This window comes from Microtus pennsylvanicus, chromosome 20, assembly GCF_037038515.1.
Source record: "Microtus pennsylvanicus isolate mMicPen1 chromosome 20, mMicPen1.hap1, whole genome shotgun sequence".
NCBI classification, from domain to species: domain Eukaryota; kingdom Metazoa; phylum Chordata; class Mammalia; order Rodentia; family Cricetidae; genus Microtus; species Microtus pennsylvanicus.
This window is the reverse complement of record NC_134598.1, coordinates 13521481-13542345: the sequence shown is the minus strand read 5'-3', so window position 1 is coordinate 13542345 and position 20865 is coordinate 13521481. Positions and strand designations below refer to the sequence as shown.

Here is a 20865-nt window from a genome sequence, read left to right as displayed (position 1 = left end):
CCTGGAAATTATGAGAAGCAAAGTATTTGTATTTTTTAAAAAAAATAGAAAATAAATCTACAGTGACCTAACAGTAAGAGCACAGAGTGAAATAAAAATCATGAAGGTTCAACAGAAAAAACTCCTCAGCGCTGTGGGGTATGGGAGGTGGTACTCACAGAGATCGAAGGTTAAACAGCTGCTCAAAAGTGCCACCTTTAACTTCATAGATTTCGTTATGCCGCAGATCACTGAAAAGAGAGCGTTCCAAAGACCGACATCAGCGTTAATGTTTCCAATAAACTTCAGAGAACTCTTTACCCTAGGATAGTGTGCCTTTAATCAAAGGAGGAGAAAAGTGTGTCCGTCTCATAGGAGGTGTGTCTATCTCTCAGTCACAACACCATTTTTTTTTGTTTACTAAATAACACTGCAATTTTTTTTACATTCAAATAAGTATTGATTCTCAGTCAGGAAGCTGGTTCCCTCAAGAGAGTATAAAGCAATATCCAAGTACACCGTCATCGTTTAGCACGCATGAAGGCCCGGATTCTGTTTCCAGCACTGCACAAACTAAGTGTGATAGTGTGTGCCTGCAATTCTAGCCCCCAGGAAGTGGAAAAAGGAAGATCGTAAATTCAAGGTCATCCTTGGCTATGAAGCCAGCCTGGGGTACGCGTGACCCTTTCTCAAAAGACAAAACAACAGGGCTGTTGGGAAGATTTTGTCTGTAAAAGTGCTTGCCATACAAGCCTATTGAATTTTGCCTGAGTCCCCCAACCCCCAGGATACAAGGAAAGGTGGAAGGAGAAAACTCACTGCACAAAGTTGGCTGTTGATTTCTAAATGTGTGGTCTTGTATGTGTACACCTGTCCTCTCTCCTCTGCTTCTCTGTGTGTGTGTGTCTGTGTGTGTGTCTGTCTGTCTGTCGTCGTCCCCCCCCCCCCCACTCACACACACACCAAACCAGATGAAACCCAAAACCAACAATACAAAGAAACTTTTCAGGACACTTTCTCTCCCGGAGCCCTTGTTGTGTTCAATAAAGGTCTTCAGAAGTGTCAGATTTATTTTTAATTATGTATCTGTTTATGGGTATGTGCATCTGAGTGTTGCTGACTCCTCGGGCTGGAGTCATAAGTGGTTGAGAGCTGCCCAGTGTGGGTGCTGGAGACCAAACTCTGCTTCTCTGAAAGAGTACTAGGTGCTCTTACGAGGAGTCATCTCTCCAGCCCCTCAAAGCTTTACATGTTAGAAAAGGGATGTATGTTTTCTTCCCTCATCACCTAAAAGCTGAGAGAGGAAGACTAAGTATGAAATGAGGGTGGTTGATAAACGGAAGTGTGGCCACAAAAGCAATGTGGCTAATGTTTTGTGAAGGAAGTAGTTTTAAAAGAGGAACTCCAAAGGGCATAAGAAGTGTCCACGGCACCTCAAGTGACAAACGTATCGTCATGAAACAGACCCAAGTCCTGCCGTATTCAAAAGTAGCACCGCTCATTAGAAGGATGAGTTTTGTCGAAGAGAACTTAGCCCGCACGCACACACCTGTAATCCCAGCCCTGGGAGGCAGAGATAGGAAGGCACAGGAGGCAATCAAAGCCAGCCTGGGCTACGTGAGACCTTGTCTGCACAAAAAAGGAAACCTTCTCAGGCTGACTCACTCATTTCCCCATTACACTTGAGCTGGTAAAAACCAAGGAGAAAAGCAGATATCTAGCGACCCCTTTGTCCATACCACATTCTTGGATGCGCAAAGCACTATTTCCCTCCTCTTTGGGTACTCTCTGCCCTCCCACTGCGTGTGCGGAAGAAGGAGAAATGCCAACATCCTGCCAGCGAGTCACAGGGTAGAGTAACCCATGACCCTGAAAAATGCGAGTTTGGGCTTTTGATTTTTGTTGAGTGACTTAGAGACTTTCAGAGACGTACATTTTCTGAAGTTTTTGGCAGCCGGACAAACTGGGTAAGTCTTCAAGCAGGTTGTAAGACAAATCTCTGAAAAGGTGAGAAAGAGAAAAATCTGTTACGCATCAGTCTTAAGGAAGCACATCTTCCTCTCCTTTCCCCTCAAGACGATATGCCCCTCAAAGGCAGACTCTGGATAATTCCATAGCCCTGACATGCGGCAGGTAGACACAAGCATTATTGGATTAGGCAAAAGGTTCAAATATTTACTGAAATGTAACTGGTATACTTCTTTAATTGATTTAAATAATTTACTTAATGAATTTATTTATTTTGTTAGGGACGAGCTGCAGTGTTCCAGCTCTTATCTTACTGAAATGAGTACAGATTAAATTAAATAACTGTACCCGTCTCTGGAAGCTGCTCTTTCTCTACAGCTAACGCAAGTCATTGCTGGTTCTTTCCTAATCAACTTAAAAACCAAACCAAACCATTCAAAACATAGCACTAACTTTGAAATCAATCACCACGAGGGGGGAAATCTAAGAGAGGTTTCAGCCAAAACTCAACAAATTACAGAATAACAAAAACATCTGGACATATTTATACTATAATATAACTAATCTAAAACAAGCCATGGTAATTTGCAGAAAGTTTTTTTAAAAAAAAAGAAAGAAAGAAAACTGGTAGATAGAGTAACATAAAGGTAAAAAAAAAAAAACCAAAACCTTGTCTCATGTTTTAAAAGTTATCAACTAATCAACTAACCATTTTCATGCTTGATTCTAATTCTTAAAGCCATCAAAACAACTGGGGAAAAAAACCGGTAGTATTCTCTAAGAGGCTTTTCAATTATTCTATCCTTATAATTGACCAATTTATCCTTCATTTCTTGAATGAATGGGTTTTAGATAGGAAGAGTTCCATTATGGCATATAAATGATTCAAATGAAGCTGTCTGTGAGCGCAAGGGCTAAACACCCTTCCCACTAAACAAACAAGAAATAAACGCACTAACGTGAACAACTGAAAAACATATTGATTTATGCAAAATCTGCCTGTTTATCAATATGCCACGTAATTTTGAAAAGTAGTGACTGTATGAAAACGGTCATATCTATTATTATAAAAGATGATAATGATTTGATCCATTCATTTCTCCAAGCTGCTCAGGGAGCCTGTCATTTTTTTTTTTTTTCTGTAAGACAGAGTTTCTCTGAAGCTTTGGAGTCTGTCCTGGAACTAGCTCTTGTATACCAGGCTGGCCTCGAACTCATAAAAATCTGCCTGCCTCTGCTTCCTGAGTGCTGGGATTAAAGGCTTGCTCCACCACCACCCAGCACCTGTCATTTCTTATGTTTATATTGTGCAGCCTAGGCAGTTGTTGAACTTGGGTTCTTCCTTCCTCAGCCTCCCTGGGCACTGGGATTACAGGTTGAAGCATCAGCATCCTCCAGCTACTTCTCATTCTCACATATATTTGAGTAGGGAGTATATAAAACCTTCTACACAAGGGTATAGTATTGCATTTCATCCACCTTTAACTTAAGGATTTCAGGGTTGCTGTGGACCAAGCATCTCATATGCAGAGGTACCGTGTTTATAGCTTTACTTAAACTTTATCCTGACACCTTATAACAGTGACACTGTGGGTGTCCTCATACAGAAAGGAATGGCTTACATAAGATTATCAGCTAGTAAGTGGAGAACACACATTTAGCCTAAGTAGTGGACTAGGCTATTTCTATGAAGTAAGGTAGTGGCAATAAACATTCACAATGAAATCTCATATGCTAATTGAACAAAAGCCAGGATGATAGCTCTCACACCAATGCTTCCAAAAGACCCCATAGTAGAGATCAAGGTCTTGGGTTCTAGTACTAAACTTAATGAGTTTCTCTTGGTTAATACGGTGGCCTGAGCACTGACTGATTTTTTTTCTTTTTGGTTTTCTTCTTAAAAGTTACCTGCCTTATCTATTTTTCAGGAATGTCATGAAGAACAAATGAATATTAGGGGTGGATCATTGAAAATGGCAAGATACTATAATTAATACATTTATGTATGTACACATAATTCAAGTCCCAACAAGAAGGAATAGTGTCTTTTCTGCTTGTTTACTTGCTTGAGACAAACTTATTACACAGGCTAGACTGCTTTGGAACTTCTCTCCAGCCCCAATTTGCCTCCAAATGGTGGTCTTTTTAAATGTCTTTCCTTAACACTGGGGCTATAGGCATGTGCTACCATGGCTGGCTTAAAAAGGCCTATCTAGGGGCTAGAAAGATGGTTCCTTAATGTGACTGTGACACAGAAGCAAGGCAGGAGAATTCCTGGGCTTTGCTAGCCAATGAGTCTCCTTTAGTGAGGAGACCTTGTCTCAATAAACTAAGATGGCAGGGTTGGCAAGGTGTCTCAGTGGGGAAAGGTAGTTGTCCTCTGAATGCACATTAGAGAGACTTGCCTGTCACAAATGATCCTTTCATCTTTATCTATACATACTCGGTGGCACACATGTGTGTGCACACATGCCTACACAAATACATAAATATAAAAAAATTAAAAATATAAGATGGGGAATGACTAAGGGAAACACCTGATGACCTCTGGCATCTCTATGCATGTTCATGTGTGTATACACACATGTATACATGCAAACGCCACACACCCCAAAGAAACAATATATTTTTTTAAAGATTTATTTATTTATTATGTATACAACATTCTGCCTCGATGTATGCCTGCATGCCAGAGGAGGGCGCCAGATCTCAGTACAGATGGCTGTGAGCCACCATGTGGTTGCTGGGAATTGAACTCAGGACCTCTGGAAGAGCAGCCGGTGCTCTTAACCTCTGAGCCATCTCTCCAGCCCAAGAAACAATATTTTTCAGAAAGAATAATGACATATAAAAAAGTATGGAAGAGTTAACACTGACCAAGCAAGCACATACCACATCTGTTCTACGGGCTTGATCTGTAGTCATTTAATCCTTAGGATTACTGTCTGAAGGAAGTGGTTCACTTGTTTTATAGACTGGGAAACTGAACCCCAGAAGGAAAAAGAACTTGCTGGAGATAATGTACTACTTTCTTGGGAACTTGGAATTGAACCAGGAAACCGTGCTCTGGAGCCCTTGCTCCTAACTGGATTTCCAAGTGGCTTTCATTCATCTACATAGTTCTGGACCCGCTGTTGACTGTCTGTTTCCCATGTAGCACAGAAAAGATGGACCTGATTTAAACCCTGGCTCCCCTACTCACTCCCTACAGTCTACGAAATCCCTCTCACGGTATTGATCCATGTTAGCCATGAAAATCAGTAAGCAGAAGACAATAGACATTTTCGTGTTCCCTCTACTCGTTTCATTAAGAAATGGAAATACAGGACCGGAGAGATGATTTAGTGGTTAAGAATACCTGCTGCTCTTGGTGAGGACCAATACCTGAGGTTGTCTTCTGACCCCAACATACATGTGCAGGGACATTAGTCTGCCAACACTTATTCATGTGAATATGCTCATATAAGATAAAAGTAAACAAAAAATTGTGATGGTTTCTTGCAGGGAGACTTTAATAAATATGTCCCTGATGCCCAATTTCTTTGTCTGTAGCTACACTTTATAGGGAAACGTGGGTATAAGGACGAGGCTTGCTTTGTGTGCCCTCCTTCAGACACGTGTGAGTGACAGAATATCCTGTGTGCTTCTACTGCAAACACCATGTCACTGGGCATCTTCTGGGACAGGGTAGCCTGGGGAGGATTCAGCAGAGAATCCCATACTACACAGCATTGGCATTATATGCTGGTTCTGATGGAGGAAGGTCATTGGTTAAATTAAAAGAAACTGCTTGGCTCTCATTGGTTAGGAGATAGGTGGGAGGAGTAAACAGAACAAAACGCTGGGAGGAAGAGGAAGTGAGGTCAGACTCCACAGCTCTCTTCTCCGGAGCAGACACCTCAGAGAGACGTCATGCTCCCTGCTCCCGGGAAGACGCACACAATGAAGCAAGCCGCCAGGTCAGACATGCTGAATCTTTCCCCGTAAGACCGGTGCTCACAGATTATTAGAGATGGGTTGATTGGGATATCAGAATTAGCCAGTAAGGGCTAGAGCTAAGGGCCAAGCAGTGATTAAAAGAATACAGTGTCTGTGTAATTATTTTGGGGCATAAGCTAGCCGGGCAGGCAGCTGGGGTGTTGGGGGACGCAGCCCCGCCGCCGCTCCTTATTACTACATGGTTCTGCTACCAAGCGGAGCCTATGCTGAAACGGCAGGCAGCTGACTGTGGTGGTGTCCATTCCACAAGAGGAGAACAGTTTTATAAAGGAGTGAGGCCCTTTTTAATAACAGTCCCGACGATGCTCGAGAATACTAGAGAGTTGAGTGGATGGAGTAACCGGAAACACGAAAGCAGAATGCCAACACAGGGCCATTCAGATCTCTATAAACTGATGTTTATGAAACATGGGAAAGGCAGAAGCAAGATGAGATCTGAGTCAACAGAAATAGCATCAAGCCGATTGACTACCGGATGGAACATGAGAACACACTATCCATAACTGCACCAAAGAATGTTTAGTCTTCCTACCAGGGTCAGTGCCTGTTTGATAATTTTATTTTTGACATTAATATTGGACTGTTGATCCATTATGCTATTCTGTTCTACCCTACAAAACCCTTTAGAAGAGGAAATGCAGGTTTTTTTTCTTTTGGTGTGTTTACATTCATTTTCTGAAGGGAAATGCAAGCCAACTACAACTCTATCAGGCAGCTGTCTGCACTGGAAAACAAAGATACACTATCACGGTACCAGGCTTATGACTGAGAGCCTGGCCCAAAGGAGGCAAAGGAGGAGCTATGACCTCTTGGAGACCTGCAAGCAAAGAACTCCCATTTCCAAAGACTGTTGAGATACCGTCTGCCATTTTCCCCCTAAATGGAAGTTGCCTGTTTATACAACATTATTGCCTTACTGATACGCACAGCACTTGGAGATTAGGTAACTGATCACAGACGGTCTGGGGAAGAGATGAGATCTTTGCTCCAGTTAAAGTCCTGTTAAAACACAAGCCAGACATAATTCTTTCGTTCCTGCATCATGCAGTGACATGTTTTGATTCACGGATGTTGAGGTTGATCAGTCCCAAAGTGAATGCATGTTCCGGGCGAAGTTAGGGACTGCTCAGATACTCACAGACTCTCCAGGTTGCCAGTTCCGGTTAAGTCAGGGAATTCAGTAATTTGCGAGGCACCATTCAGAGTCCTAGGAGAAATACATGAGCGTTATTTGGAGACGGTTCTAGAAAGGGGTCATTTTGACTATCATTTTCTTTTCCCCAAAGTATCTTAAGCTCTACCATTCATTTGGTCTTTGCAGCAATACTATAGGTTGGCTGGTGGCGACATTTAAGAGAAATAGACACTTACAGTGTTCTTAGTTCAGGTAAATGTTGAAAAGCAGATATTCCAACAAATTGGATGGGATTGTCATAGAAATGTCTGAAAAATCCAAACACCAATGTGTTATAATAAAGCCGATGGCCAAGAGAATATGTTTCAACAAATATTCTAAGTGCATTGGTTGCTTTTACTAATTACTTAACATCCCTATCACTCAGTTTCAAGTGAACATCTCTCATTTTAAGATTGTTGTTATAGTTACTGGTTTCTTTGTTTATTTGATGTGCATGGCTATAGTGTCTGCGTGGGGGTAGGAGGACAAGCCCTGGGAGTGTGTTCTTACGTGGGGGTTAGAGGGTAAGCTGTGGGTGTGAATTCCCAACATCAAACTCAAGTTGTTAGGCTGAACCCACTGGACCATCTCATTAACTAGCTTTAGGAGATATGGGGTAAGGAATCTATACAATTTAAAGGGAAGAGACTTGGGGGGGCGGGTAGAGGAGGATTTAGAATAAAATAGAACGACAATGTGTGAAGATGCCCATCCTGTGTATGCTAACATACAAGATTAATCAAAAAGAAACAATAACGTTTGGACATCAGGGCTGGTATGAATGAACTGTACTTACAGATTTTGTTTGCCTGCATCACTGAATACTCACTCAGTAACAAAGCATAACTCAAGTTACAGCTCAATCATCTATCCGTCCGTCCATCCATCCATCCATCCATCCATCCATCCATCCACCCACCCACCCACCCACCCACCCACCCATCCATCCATCCATCCATCCATCCATCCATCCATCCATCCATCTATCTATCTATCTATCTATCTATCTATCTATCTATCTATCTATCTATCTATCATTTATCTATGTTTATGGAAGGTTCTATCTGCTGTTTGAATATAATAGCCATAACATCTACCAAGGACTTTTTACATTGTTGAGAAGAAGTTATATACTCTGGAGTTTATCTAATGAAAGAAATTTCTTGAATTCATCATGGCTCTAAAATGTGAGACATTATTAAAACTTAAAGAACATTTTGTATTGTAAACTTTTTAACGCAATCAGAATGTATTTGAACTGCTTTATTAATGGTGGCCAACACGTATTTCTTAGCTGAGGCATTCGGATAGTTCAGGTAAATACAATAAATCCTTAACCAGTGTCTACTATGCTAAAAAACTGTGAAGTAGACATTGCAGAGATTTCAAGACTTGCTCATTAGAGAAGCTGCCGTTGGAAATTATTCTAAATGCTGGAGGTTGAAGAGGAATGGAATGGTAAAGTATTCCCAGCTAGAGGAGCTTAGAATCCGGTGGGCATAAGGCAAGAGGCAGCACATGGCCTTCTATTTGATCTGCACAACTTGGATCTAGGGTGGAGGTACTATTTTCTTCATGCTCAGGTGAGGAAATGGAGGCTCAGATACCCAGGAAAGCTTGTTATCAGCCAGATCCTCCATTTAAGCTAAGACAACAATGAGTTTGGTCGTAGTCTTGTGCAACAACCGCAAACGCTAAGGCAGTGTAGCATCTCACATAGCTAGTGACGTAGCACACCTACCTACTTTGGGATCCTAGCCCCTCTTTTCCCTTAGGATTAGACAATCATTAAAAGAACCGCAATGGGGGCGGGGGAAATCTGGGTTGAAGATGATCAAAATACATTACATATGTTCATGGATTTTGTTTTGAAAAAAATCAGTGAAAGAATTTAAAAAGTGACAACAGAAACACGTGGCTTAACATGGCGCTTTCCTCACGGCACACCTTCCTTGTCTCTATCACATACTTATCAGCACATAATGACACTCACACACGTGTGCAAATATACATACACTGAGCAGGGATGAATGTGTGTGCTTGCATGTGAAGGCAGAAATATCCCATCTGCAAATACAAGACTCTGGGGTTCTCTGGGGTCCAGTCCTCTCATTTATTGGGGGGAAGGGTAAAAAAAAACCCCATAGAACCTTCATCTGGTGATGGATGGAGACAGAGACATAGACCCACACTGGAGCACTGGACTGAGCTCCCAAGGTCCCAATGAGGAGCAGTAGGAGGGAGAACATGAGCAAAGAAGTCGGGACCATGAGGGGTGTACCCACCCACTGAGACAGTGGAGCTGATCTACTGGGAGCTCACCAAGGCCAGCTGGACTGTGACTGAAAAAGCATGGGATAAAACCGGACTCTCTGAACATGGCAGACAATAAGGGCTGATGAGAAGCCAAGGACAATGGCACGGGGTTTTGATCCTACTTCATGTTCTGGCTTTGTGGGAGCCTAGCCAGTTTGGATGTTCACCTTCCTAGACATGGACGGAGAGGGGAGGACCTTGGACTTTCCACGGGGCAGGGAACCCTGACTGCTCTATGGACTGGAGAGGGAGGGGGAGAGGAGTGGGGGGAGGGGAAGAAGGGTGGGAGGAGGGGGAGGGAAATGGGAGGCTGGGAGGAGGGGGAAACTTTTTTTTCCTTTTCTCAATAAAAAAAAAAAACCCTACGAAATGTCATTAGAAATACATATGAAAGAATTCCAATCATCGTAGTGCAGGGATGGAATCTTTGTGCTTAGGTAGCTGGGTTATGGCATTGTTGCGAAGAGTTTTTGGGAAATAGGAAGTTGTCTGTGGAAGACTGTGAATGCCAGGTAAGGAGTTTGTATTCAACCCAAATTGATAGTCTGGATGTCTGCTTCCGTCCCCGTCACCATGGAGAGACAGGGAGACCTGCCTCACCTGCACTGGTAAATGACTAAGTGACTAACAGAAGAGAAGTAATGGCTAACAGAGGAACTGGGGAAGGGGAGGTAAAAAGAGGGTACTGGATTGGAGATTGCAGAGGTAGAAATGAGGGTTGGGTCATCAGCTAATGGGGCTTGGAGCAAAACATACGTAGAGATTACTGTGTTGGAAAGGCTGGTGGTGATGAGAGACAGAAACCGGGAAACCCGTGCGTGAGGAAAGCAGGAGGGTGAAGAGAAAGTTGGCGGCACCGTGGAAAGTGGAGAGGTCTCCAAAGACCGCCAGGGCTGTCACTCAAGTGCATTAACATGCCAAAAGAGCGATTAAGAACCAGTCCTAGGGCTGCAAGAGTCTCAAAGCCAATGCAATTCACTAATCTTTTAATATGTAAATGATCTCTAATGAGGGCTGATGTTTATCCGGCAATAGAATTCAAAGCCTTTGGTTTGCCAAAATATTGCCAGGACATTTCAGAGGTGATGAATGGTTTTGTTTGTACGAGTATTAGCTGCTCCCCACCCCCAGTTGTCAAGGCTAATTGGGGCTCTAGCTCAGTTGTGACAAACGCCACACGGTTTCAGAAAGTCTCTCTTTAAGTAAGCACAGGAGGAACGCCTTAGGGCCAGATTCAATGGTTGCCTTTAGTCACCCTCTCTAGGAGAGATCTGAGACCCATCACTAAGGTCAATATAATTCTCTAAGCCTACCTGGACAGGTATCTATTATCTAAAACAACAACAAAAAACAAACAAAAAACAACCAACTAATAATTACACATTTTCATTTTCTTGATGTTGATACATAATAAATGTTCTATTGATGTTGTATTAAGTGTGAAACACAATTATTGGTACTTTGCGATTATAAATTTGTCATATTTTTTTTTATAATACATGAAGTCCTTGTAATTCCCATTCTAGAATACATGCACCTTTCTAGAATTACACTCCAGTTTTGTCCAAATGTGGCTCAAGGCTGGGGCTTGTTCACAAATAGACAGAGAACATAAATTCCTTCCATTCAGCTCTCACATCCAGCAGTTTAAATTAGAGGTAAGTTGGTTGCAAAGACCCCCCCCTTTTGTATATAATATGCTATTTTTTTTCTAGAGTCCTGGGGTTGAATTCCTGATTGACTAAGTGGTCTGCCATTGATGCTCTAAAATCAGGTTTATTTCTTGCAAAATACGGGTAATCAAAAACACTTAGAAGACTAGCTGCATGGCTTGGCATCTAAAGATGGAGACTGCAAGCCAACAGACACCTCAGATTGTGAAAGATGAATATATTTAGCATATTTCAGTGTTTACTTGAAACCTGAGGAACTATATCAATAAAATCTGACGAAATAAAGCACTTCTGTACAGATTTTTGCACTGACTGGGACAAAACCAAGGCAAATTAGTTAGCATTAATTTGCATTATATTTAAAATGCGCAACATATTTAAAACTGTTCAATGTCAGCAAGAAGGAAAAGGAGTCCAATGGCCACTTACATTGTGATAAGAGAAGGGTTGCCTACGAATGCTTTCTCAGGTATTGACCTGATGTTGTTGCTGTGGAATCCTCTAGAAGAAGAGAAGAATAATTATAGAAAGTCACGTGTGTGGGGGAGGATTACTTAATAGCTTTCTTTGCCCTACCAGGAACTATAATCAGCATCTCTAGTAACCAGAATACATGTTAACACCTCCCTGCATGGTGAAACATGTGTGTGTGTGTGTCCTCATTTACTACAGAGGAGCAAAGAAAATCACACGCTCTTATCTCCTAACGGTGCTTTATGGAAACAGGATATTACGTTATAAAAGGAAAATGCTTTTGTTGCTCTCCAGTAGAGGATTGTGGCACAACAGTTTGAGAGCGAGCTATCTTTGGAGAGGGGATTAAGGTGACTCTGTTTGAAGCCAGAGAAGGGAAAACTGACTGAAGCTGCCGTGAAGCAGAGATTTAAGGAAGCTTCTTACAAGGGAAATGTTTAGTGGGTCGTGATAATAAATCGATTGCACCTGCCGGGGCCAATACAATCTGAATGGCAGAGAGGCAGAGTCAAGGATTTTGGGGTTTTGTTTGACTGTGGCTGTATGAACTACACGGAAGTTAGGAATGCCTTTCCCTGTCAATATCTACTCAGCTGATACACATGGGATTCTCTGAGGCGGAACCCGCAAAGGCTTTTTCCTCATAAACACACTACTCTATCTGTCTATGTGCTTTGTGGAAAAAACATCCCAGGCTTATATTGTTTTTCAAGAGCTAGATATTTGTCTTTTTAGATAAAAAGGAAAAGGTAATTAAAATTTATCATCTGAAACATGATATATACAACCAACGGTTGAAAATTAGTGTTTCTTTAGTGAAATTGTGCTTAGAAAATTAAGTAAGGCTCATCCAGCATTAAAAATGCATGTAATAAAATATATGTGATGACATTTATTGCTATAAAGGGCAAATTTTTATTCATACAATTCTATATTTATGCAACTCAGAAATTTCTAGATTCATAGAATTAACAAATAGCTAAATTCTATTATAGTTCTATTACAAATATACAAAACTGTAAGTGGTACTAGAATATATATCACTTAGGAAAAATGAAAGCATATGGGTTATATAGATATAAATGATGTGTTTTTATATATAAACAAGAGAGGCCATTTATAAATTCAAAAAGTATGAATTTTTTTTGGTTCTGGAACTCAATTAAAATATACTTCAAGTGCGCTAAGCCATTACTTGTATAAACAAAAATTTCAGTCATTACACAAATAATCATGTCAATTTTAAAATAAATTTATAAAGAGTAAAAGTTCATTCATTAAACTTGCTTTAATACTTACAGTTCTTTAAGGTTGGAGAGTGTCTTGATTGCAGTGGGGAATTCATCGAGGTTATTATAATTTAAGTCTCTAGAAATGAGTAAATGGTGTTTTCAGCATTTCATCTAAAACTTCTATTTCCTCAGCGTACAAGTTAAGTATTCTAATGGACTCATGTCATAGATGGAAGCTCTTTTGCTTTCTCTTTCAAGACATGGTTTATTGGCTGGCTGCCAGCTAATACTTTAAATGCATGGGCACACATGCATTTGTATGTATGTGTGTATATGTATGTTTGTATGTAGGAGCATCAAGCAGGCTTGCAGAAGTAAGAACAATTTTGGAGAGCTACTTTTCTCCTTTCATTGGTAGGTTCCAGCGATGGAACTCAGCTAACCAACCAGCTGAGCTACAAGTGCTTTAACCTGCGGAACCATCTCTAGGGTTTTGACCACCAATAGCCTGAAAACATCTGCATTACAATAATCATGACACCAACTAAAAGAAATTTCAAGCTAAGGATCAAGGGTGGCAGGTCATTTAAAACAGGGAGGGACCTGCATCCGCTTTGACTTCCGAGGAGGGGCGATGCTTGCTGGGTGGGTTCTGACCACTTCCTGATGGAGTTCTTTCCTGGATTCTGGTTCACAGAATTGCCAGTTGGTGTTTCCACTCTTCAGTCCTGGGACGCAAACCCTTTCTTGTTTCCTCGGTCCCATTTAGGAAGTGGGACATGAAAACTGCCCTGTTCATGGCTCCCGTGGAGAGCCTGTGTCCACCTACCCTGAAGACCAGGGCAAAACGTCTTTAGAAAGGTTTATGTGATACACAGGACTCTTAGCAAGGACATGTAGACTAGAGCTTCCCCAGGGTCGTACACGATCAACTCAAGTCCTGTGTTTGTCTTGGTCTGTGAGGCAAAGCTGTGTGTTATCCCTCATACAGAGAGATGGAAGGGTCGGAGAAACTCAAATCATTAATTTCTCTATCCGTAATGACACAAATGGCTTTTCAAGGCCATTACTCACAGATGTTTTATAGGCTTACTCCTTATACCTACAGCTTCAGATGAAAAAGAATTGCTGTCTGGTCCCCGGGAATGGTAGATTTCCCAAATGACACAGAAAACTCTTTTGGTAAGGCAATCAGATGTGGTTAGATCCTCCTCAGTAGAAAAGAATTGCCATTTAATTTTAAGAGAAAGATAATTTGACCGAGTTAGACATGAATCAAGATTCCTACTTGTCTGGCACAGCCATCCTTAAGCTATTCTGCAGGCAGGAAACTCATGTCTTTTGTGGACATAGATTTTCTTCCTGTGTTAAATCTCTCCAGATGCTCTGTTTTGATTAAACGAGGACTGGACCCTTATAAATTACTTGGTTTTCTAGTCAGGGAAAGGAAGAGGCTGGAAACAACCAATTTACTGATCCTCTGTAGCCCTGGGCAAAGTGGGGCCAGACAATAAGATTCACAGATTTTTGTCCTGAAATGTTTTACTTTGTGGTATTTGTATGTATTTTTCTGTAGGTCTGGTTCCTTACCCAGGACCAGGGACAGGAAAAGCACTTATGGAAACACCTAGTAAAGCTGATATTTTTTTTTTGTTTTTGCTCCAATTGTTCTGTTAAAAGGGATGAGAAAGTGTTCTAACTTTTTCCTAGTGGCTGATAGAAACTGTTTTCCCATGGCGTCAAGGATCTGCCTGAATGAGTTCCTCTTTGACATCCATGGACAAGTGGGGTGACCGTGTTCTGCGAGGAGAGTCATGGGTGTTCATTGGTTAGGAGAAGATCCAGGACACATGGTCTCTCGGGAAGCAGCTTGATCCAGGACTGGTTAGAAACTAAACTGACTAGGGGTAAATTGTTGGTCTGCGTGCAAACGGACAATGTTCCCTAGGTCCTAGAAGACTTGATTTTATCATCACAAGGCCTTGCGTAGTTTACTGTATTCCAGTATTAACTATGTCAAGTGACTTGAGAATATTCCTGCGTTTGTCGCCCTGCTCCACTTCCTACACTCAGAGCTGTTGCTGTCTGCTCTCCATCCATACTGCACTTTGGTGACTCAGCAGGGCTTTGATGAGTTTGTTCTTGACCAGGAGGAGGCTTGTGCCTAGGTGGATAATGAGATCCTCTGCCTTGGCTCCGGGATCTAGGACACAGTCAGTTGACTGGACTCATTTTTATCAAAAGTACCAACGAAAACCCGAGTTAGTTTTTGTTTTTGTTTGTTTGTTTTTGAGATGGGGGTCTTGCTATGTCGACCCATGCTAGCTAGCCTCAGACTCCTGGGCTCGAGTGATGCTCTATCTCAGATTGAGACCACAGGAGCCTGTCACTGTGTCCAGGGGAACCTCTGACCCATTCTTTGAAAGCAGTATCTGGAGATAATCATAGATTTCAGAATCAGACTAGAGAAAGAAGGAATCCCCAAAGAGGCTACAGGCTGAATACATAGCCTTGGTAAAGCAACCCAGTGGAGCCTAAGAGAAGTTAGCTGCTCAATAGGATATTTGTCAAAGTTATTTGAACAAGGTCTATAAGTGATGTTATCCCTTACATTGCTTCAGTAGGAACCACGTTCCTTATGAAGGGCCTGGATCTCAGCGTCTCTGTTTTCTCTTTCTGAAGAAGACCAAACTCATACACAAGTCATGATTAGTGCGTCTGACAAGAGGGATTGCTCCTTGGGTGGAGAATACACGTTCCTAAGCAAACAGTCACTGCTCCTAAGAAGAAGTCCTTTAGCTTTAATTATTCTCACTAATTTGCCGCTCTTTAGAGATTAAAATAGAATCTGAGTTTTATTGTTTAGCTCTGTGGGGTGCTTGTGTGTGTGTGTGTGTGTGTGTGTGTGTGTGTGTGTGTGTGTGTGTGTGTAAGATAAAACCTCTGTAAATATCTGCTTAAAGCTCGGGCAATTAACCAAACCAAACATCAAGTTTGCCTTTAAGGCTGTTTGGATTCCTTCAGAATATTCATGAAAACGCTGGAAAAAGGGAAACAAACGGAAGGTCAACTCACAAAGTCTCTAGGCTGTGGAGTCCGTCAAAGCACCTCTTTCCCAGGGAGTGGATTCTATTGTTATGGAGATGCCTGCAAGAGAGTGTTACCCGCAGTCAGGAACAGTCCTGAAGGCGGACTGCACAGAGAAAATCCAGGAAGAACATTCAGGATGCTTAAATCCAAAGAAAGGTGAAGAACGCACTAACGATAAGAAACGAACATTTTTTTAGAAAGCCCCTCTGCTGCTTTCACTCATTCTGTAAATGCTTCTATGGCATAGAATGTAAGATTAACTTCCGTGTGTGTGCGCGTGCGCGCGTGTGTGTGCGTGTGTGTGTGTGTGTGTGTGTGTGTGTGTGCTGGCAAGTGTGACTCATTTTGTTGCTGTTCTGTTTTCCAGTATGGTTTGCTCGTTGTGACTTAGGGGACACAGAGCGCTCAACAGAGTTACCGAGCATCACTGAGGGAGGTGATGGGATGGAGTGAGGACATGGACTAGGCATGTCCTGAGATGACTCCATTCCCAGGATTGGGCCACAGGTTCGTGAAGAAAGGGACAAGTGATTGGACTTTTACTGCTGCCCAAGATTAGTAATTTGGACAAACTATTAGTGTGTGCAATGATCATCTTAGGCTCAATTGATGAAGCTGGTCTGCCAGAGTCAATGAGAGCGGTTGTGTATGCCACTGAAAAGCAGACTAACTCCCAAAGAGGTTTTGGAAAATGGGTTTAAGGGAGAGATAGTTTAAAAAAAAATAGTGGAAGAAAAAAACAAACCAAAACAAACAAGCAAACAAAAAACAAAGGCCATAGCCAGCTTCTTCAGGATCAGCGACGTCATATTTATGTAAGGAATTCAGAGAGGAAATTTGTTGATATCCTGTTAAATTTCTTTTCTCCCCAAACTAAGGTCTTACTTATAATAAATACAATTTGGGTTTCAGGCGAGATATCTGTGACATCTTTTCAGGATCTTTTTTATATGCAGCAGACGAGAGAGGGGATAGGGAGAATTTAACAATAAAAAGATAAATAAGAGCCCTCATAGGAATACATGCTATAAAAGAAGAGACAGGTAATCAACCACAGTGATGAAGTGGGCTGGTGAAGACAGAAGAGAGTCAGTGGGCAGCGTGTGTGTGTACGTGTGTGCGTGCATACCTGTGCATGTGCAAAAGAAGCTCCCCTCTGTGCTCCCCAGTAAGGTTTGTGTCACAAATGACTGCCCAGCCTGTGGTGTTACAGCCGATGGCAGTGGGACCTATGAGAGGTGGGACCTAGTGGAAGGAAGCTAGGTCACTGAACCTTGTCCTCGAAGGAACTGTTAGGTCCCTAGCACTTCCTGTCTCATTGTATGCTCCTAGCTGCTATGAACTGAGCAACTTTGGTCTACCGTGTACAACTGGTCACAGTGCTCTGTTTCACTGCAGGCCCAAAGCAAGGGGACTGGGGACTGAAGTCGCTGAAACTCTAAGTTCAAAGTGCCTTTCCTTCAAGTAGCTAATCTTTTCCTTCCTTCCTTTCTTCTTTCCTTCCTCCTCCCTCCCTCCGTTCTCCCTTTCCTCCAGTCCTTTCTTCCCTTAACAGGATCTTACTTAGTAGGCCACACAGCTTGACCTATACAGCTTTGGTTGGCTTTCAAACTCACTGCAACCTTCTTGCCTCTCAGCTTTCTAAACCCGAGAAATACAGGGGTGAGTCCCCAGGCCCCTCTAGGAATACAGGGGTGAGTCCCCAGGCCCAACTTTATCTCCAGCATCTGTCCTGGGGACAGAACCCTGACTCACATCAAGCAAGTTGCTCTGACAGTCCTTCAAGCAACAAGTGCCTTCGAATGTTAGCCTTGGATAAAGGACACACATGGGCACATGGGGGCATACTGCTTTACTGTCAAAGAAGACTGATTCATTTCCAAGTCGTTCCATGAGAATCACTTTGATTTGCTAGAAGGATGAGATGGGAGGGAGGCAGCCACAGTGGTACATGCCTAGGAGCCTAACACGTGGGGGCGGGGTGTATATGTGTGTGTGTGTGTGTGTGTGTGTGGAGGCAGGAGGATCGGGTCTGTAAGGCCATCCTCCACAGCACAAGAAGTTCAAGGCCAGTCTTCCCGAAAACAAGTTTCAAAAGTCAAAACCAAACCCAAAGAAATCTGGATCTCAAAGAGAAAAAAAGCTAAAAAGTACAGCCTTGCTGTCAAGAGGCAATGTTCCTATCTCTCCTCCCTCCCTTTATCTCTCTTTCTTTTCTCCTCCTGTCTTTTTCTGCCTTTTTTCATCAGTATTAGGGCTCAAACCCAGGTACTGGTTGATGTAGACATCCTGCCACTGGGCTATATTCCCAGTTTGGGAATGATCTGTCTTCTTTTTCTTTAACAACAACAAGAAGACAGCAAGTGTTGCTCACTGATCAAGTATTAATACTTGTTTAGGTAGCATTTGTGATGCCTGGTTCCACCCCTAGAATTGCAAAAAAAAAATCCTATTAATATGTATATTGTTAATAACCAAATTATCTTTCAATAAAATTTTTTCGTTATCTTTGTGATGATTTCTTTGAAAATGTACAATGGGTTTAAGGTGGAGGTGCTATTTGATCTCTGCATGCCCAGCAATGTTTATCACTATTTGATAAATGTTGTAAGCCATTCATTCACACGGAAAATTCATAAGTCATTTTAGACAGGGTCTCAAGAGAGGGTCTCAGTTTTTTTCCTCCTTAAAATACCTCCATTCAAATTTTGAGGTCCAACACTTTAAGATCTCAGAGGGAATTTAGAAACCGTCAAAACAGAGAGCAAAATCAATAAAAACTCACAGCACTACCAGACTGGAGAGGTTTCCAAAGGCCAGGTCTGGTATGTGGTGTATTTTGTTCAGGGCCAAGGTCATGGCTTGCAGCGCCGACAAACTTCTGAAAGCCTGGACGGGGACTTCCGTCAGAGCGTTGTCGTCCAGCCACAGGTGCCTCAGGGAGTGCAGGCCGCTGAAACAGCTGGGCGGCACATAGCTGATGTGGTTGGCATCCAGACGTCTGGAAGAAAGCAAGCCAGAATGGGAAACAGCGAAGCCAGGCAGAGCAATGGCCTTCACCGGAAGACCTCGGGAGCACTCAGCCACAGCGAAGCAGTCTGGGGAGCTCCAGACCCCAGACAAACTGGACCGGTTCCCTCTTTTGATCAGTCCTCTTCATTCTGGTTAGAGCCTGAAGCCCTCCTTAAGGTGCCCTCACTCTCCTCCAGCTTGCGGGCAGCCAGCTTTCACGCATGGAAGGGCCTCTCTGAGGTGTAAAATTTCATCCGGTTCGGACACTTACGAGGCAGACATTCTCTCACCTCGTTCCCACCCCAAGCCAAATGAGCGACTTTGTGATCCCAGGCTGTTTGGAACATACTAAGCAGTAATCGCCTAGTTTGATCCTAAACGCTGGGAAAAGATTGCTTCAGTGTTTGAAGAGACTCAGTTAAGTTTGAAAGACCGTTAGCTATGCCTCTGGGAAGAGCGTCAAAACTGCTGGCTGTCTGGCTTAACCTAACCACTTGCCTTGGGCAGATACTTGTTTTTCTGACATTTTAAGACGAATAATAAAATTAGCAGCTGCCTAACTCTTGTTTCCTTTTTCCATTTTTTTCTTTTCTTTCTTTTTTTTAAAATGGGGGAAACAGTTCTAAAAATAGGTCAGATTAATAAGCTGCTGTTGCCTCTGAGCCAGCAGGAGCACAGTACAATTGTTTTGTCATAATTCAAGATAAACGGTAGCTGTAATTAAAGTGGCCTAGTGTTTTGAGGTATTTCCTTTTTTTTTTTTTTTTTTTTTTTGGTTTTTTCGAGACAGGGTTTCTCTGTGGCTTTGGAGCCTGTCCTGGAACTAGCTCTGTAGACCAGGTTGGTCTCGAACTCACAGAGATCCGCCTGCCTCTGCCTCCCGAGTGCTGGGATTAAAGGCGTGCGCCACCACCGCCCGGCAAATAAATAGAACTGGGCTAAGCCGAGTTTCATTCTTTTTTTTTTTAAACTTTATTTAACTTTATTTCATGCACATTTGGTATAATGATGTCAGATTCTCTTGAACTGGAGTTACAGACAGCTGCAAGCTGCCATGTGGTTGCTGGGAATTGAACCCGGGTCCTCTGGAGGAGCAGTCAGTGCTCTTAACCACTGAGCCATCTCATCAGCCCCCCCCATTTTTTTTGTGTGTGTGTGGTTCATGAACAGTGGAACTACTATCAATCAGGTTATGCTTCCAAAACAGCCCTTACTCATTTTTTAAAGACTTGCATTTGCGTGCAGTTTCAAAACTAGAATTAACAAAACAAAACAAAACCTGAAGGCTAGCATTTCATGAAGGATTGGAAAATCATGATAGGATTAAAAAAATGTTTTGGAAGCATTTAAGACTAAGCAGATACAGGAAGAACATGAGAATCGCAAAAAAAGAAAAAAAAATAATCCCCTGCAAACCAAATTTAAAGAGTTCAGAAATAGAGAAAGCCCTCTGCGGTAGAAAGATAATCTCTCTGGAAGGCGGCTTCCTCACTTTTGGCCACATACATCATTCTAGTCATCCCCCAGTTCCTACTTCTATCCCATGAATAGGAACAAGTGACCCCTGATGGGCTTCGAGCCAAGTTGCAGTAATAATTGAGGTAAGGTCACTTGGAACAAATGTAGGAGTTGGCTGTCTTTGCTAAAACTCCCTCACTTTTCTAGTAGACCAGCCATGATTGTAAGGGCGGAAGCAAGGTCTCCCAACACGGCAGGGTTCTGTGTATAAATGAACTGGAAACGTTTGAGAACCATCAGCGATGTGCCCGTCATAGGGTCCTGTTTTGGCATTTTTACTCCTTGGGGGTCCGCCACCCAGCTCCCAAATAAATCACACACAGAGTTTTATTATTACTTATGAATGCCTGGCCTTAGCTTGGCTTATTTCTAGCCAGCTTTTTTTTAAAAAAATATTTATTTATTTATTATGTATACAATGTTCTGT

At 42.3% G+C, this 20865-nt stretch overlaps 1 protein-coding gene across 2 annotated transcripts in view; it reads right to left on the bottom strand.

The window, feature by feature from the left end:
• Lgr5 (leucine rich repeat containing G protein-coupled receptor 5) overlaps positions 1–20865 on the bottom strand; it is a 135003-nt gene that overhangs the window by 11028 nt on the left and 103110 nt on the right. The window contains exons 5-13 of one of the 2 annotated variants that reach the window (XM_075954389.1): positions 18694–18909; positions 15894–15965; positions 12886–12954; positions 11542–11613; positions 7318–7389; positions 7085–7153; positions 6874–6945; positions 1913–1978; positions 159–230 (exon numbers count right to left, since the gene is read on the bottom strand). In XM_075954389.1, the coding sequence (XP_075810504.1) occupies positions 159–230; positions 1913–1978; positions 6874–6945; positions 7085–7153; positions 7318–7389; positions 11542–11613; positions 12886–12954; positions 15894–15965; positions 18694–18909 (780 nt within the window). The remainder of the gene's footprint in view (positions 1–158; positions 231–1912; positions 1979–6873; positions 6946–7084; positions 7154–7317; positions 7390–11541; positions 11614–12885; positions 12955–15893; positions 15966–18693; positions 18910–20865) is intronic. The other variant, XM_075954390.1, reaches the window with a different exon arrangement.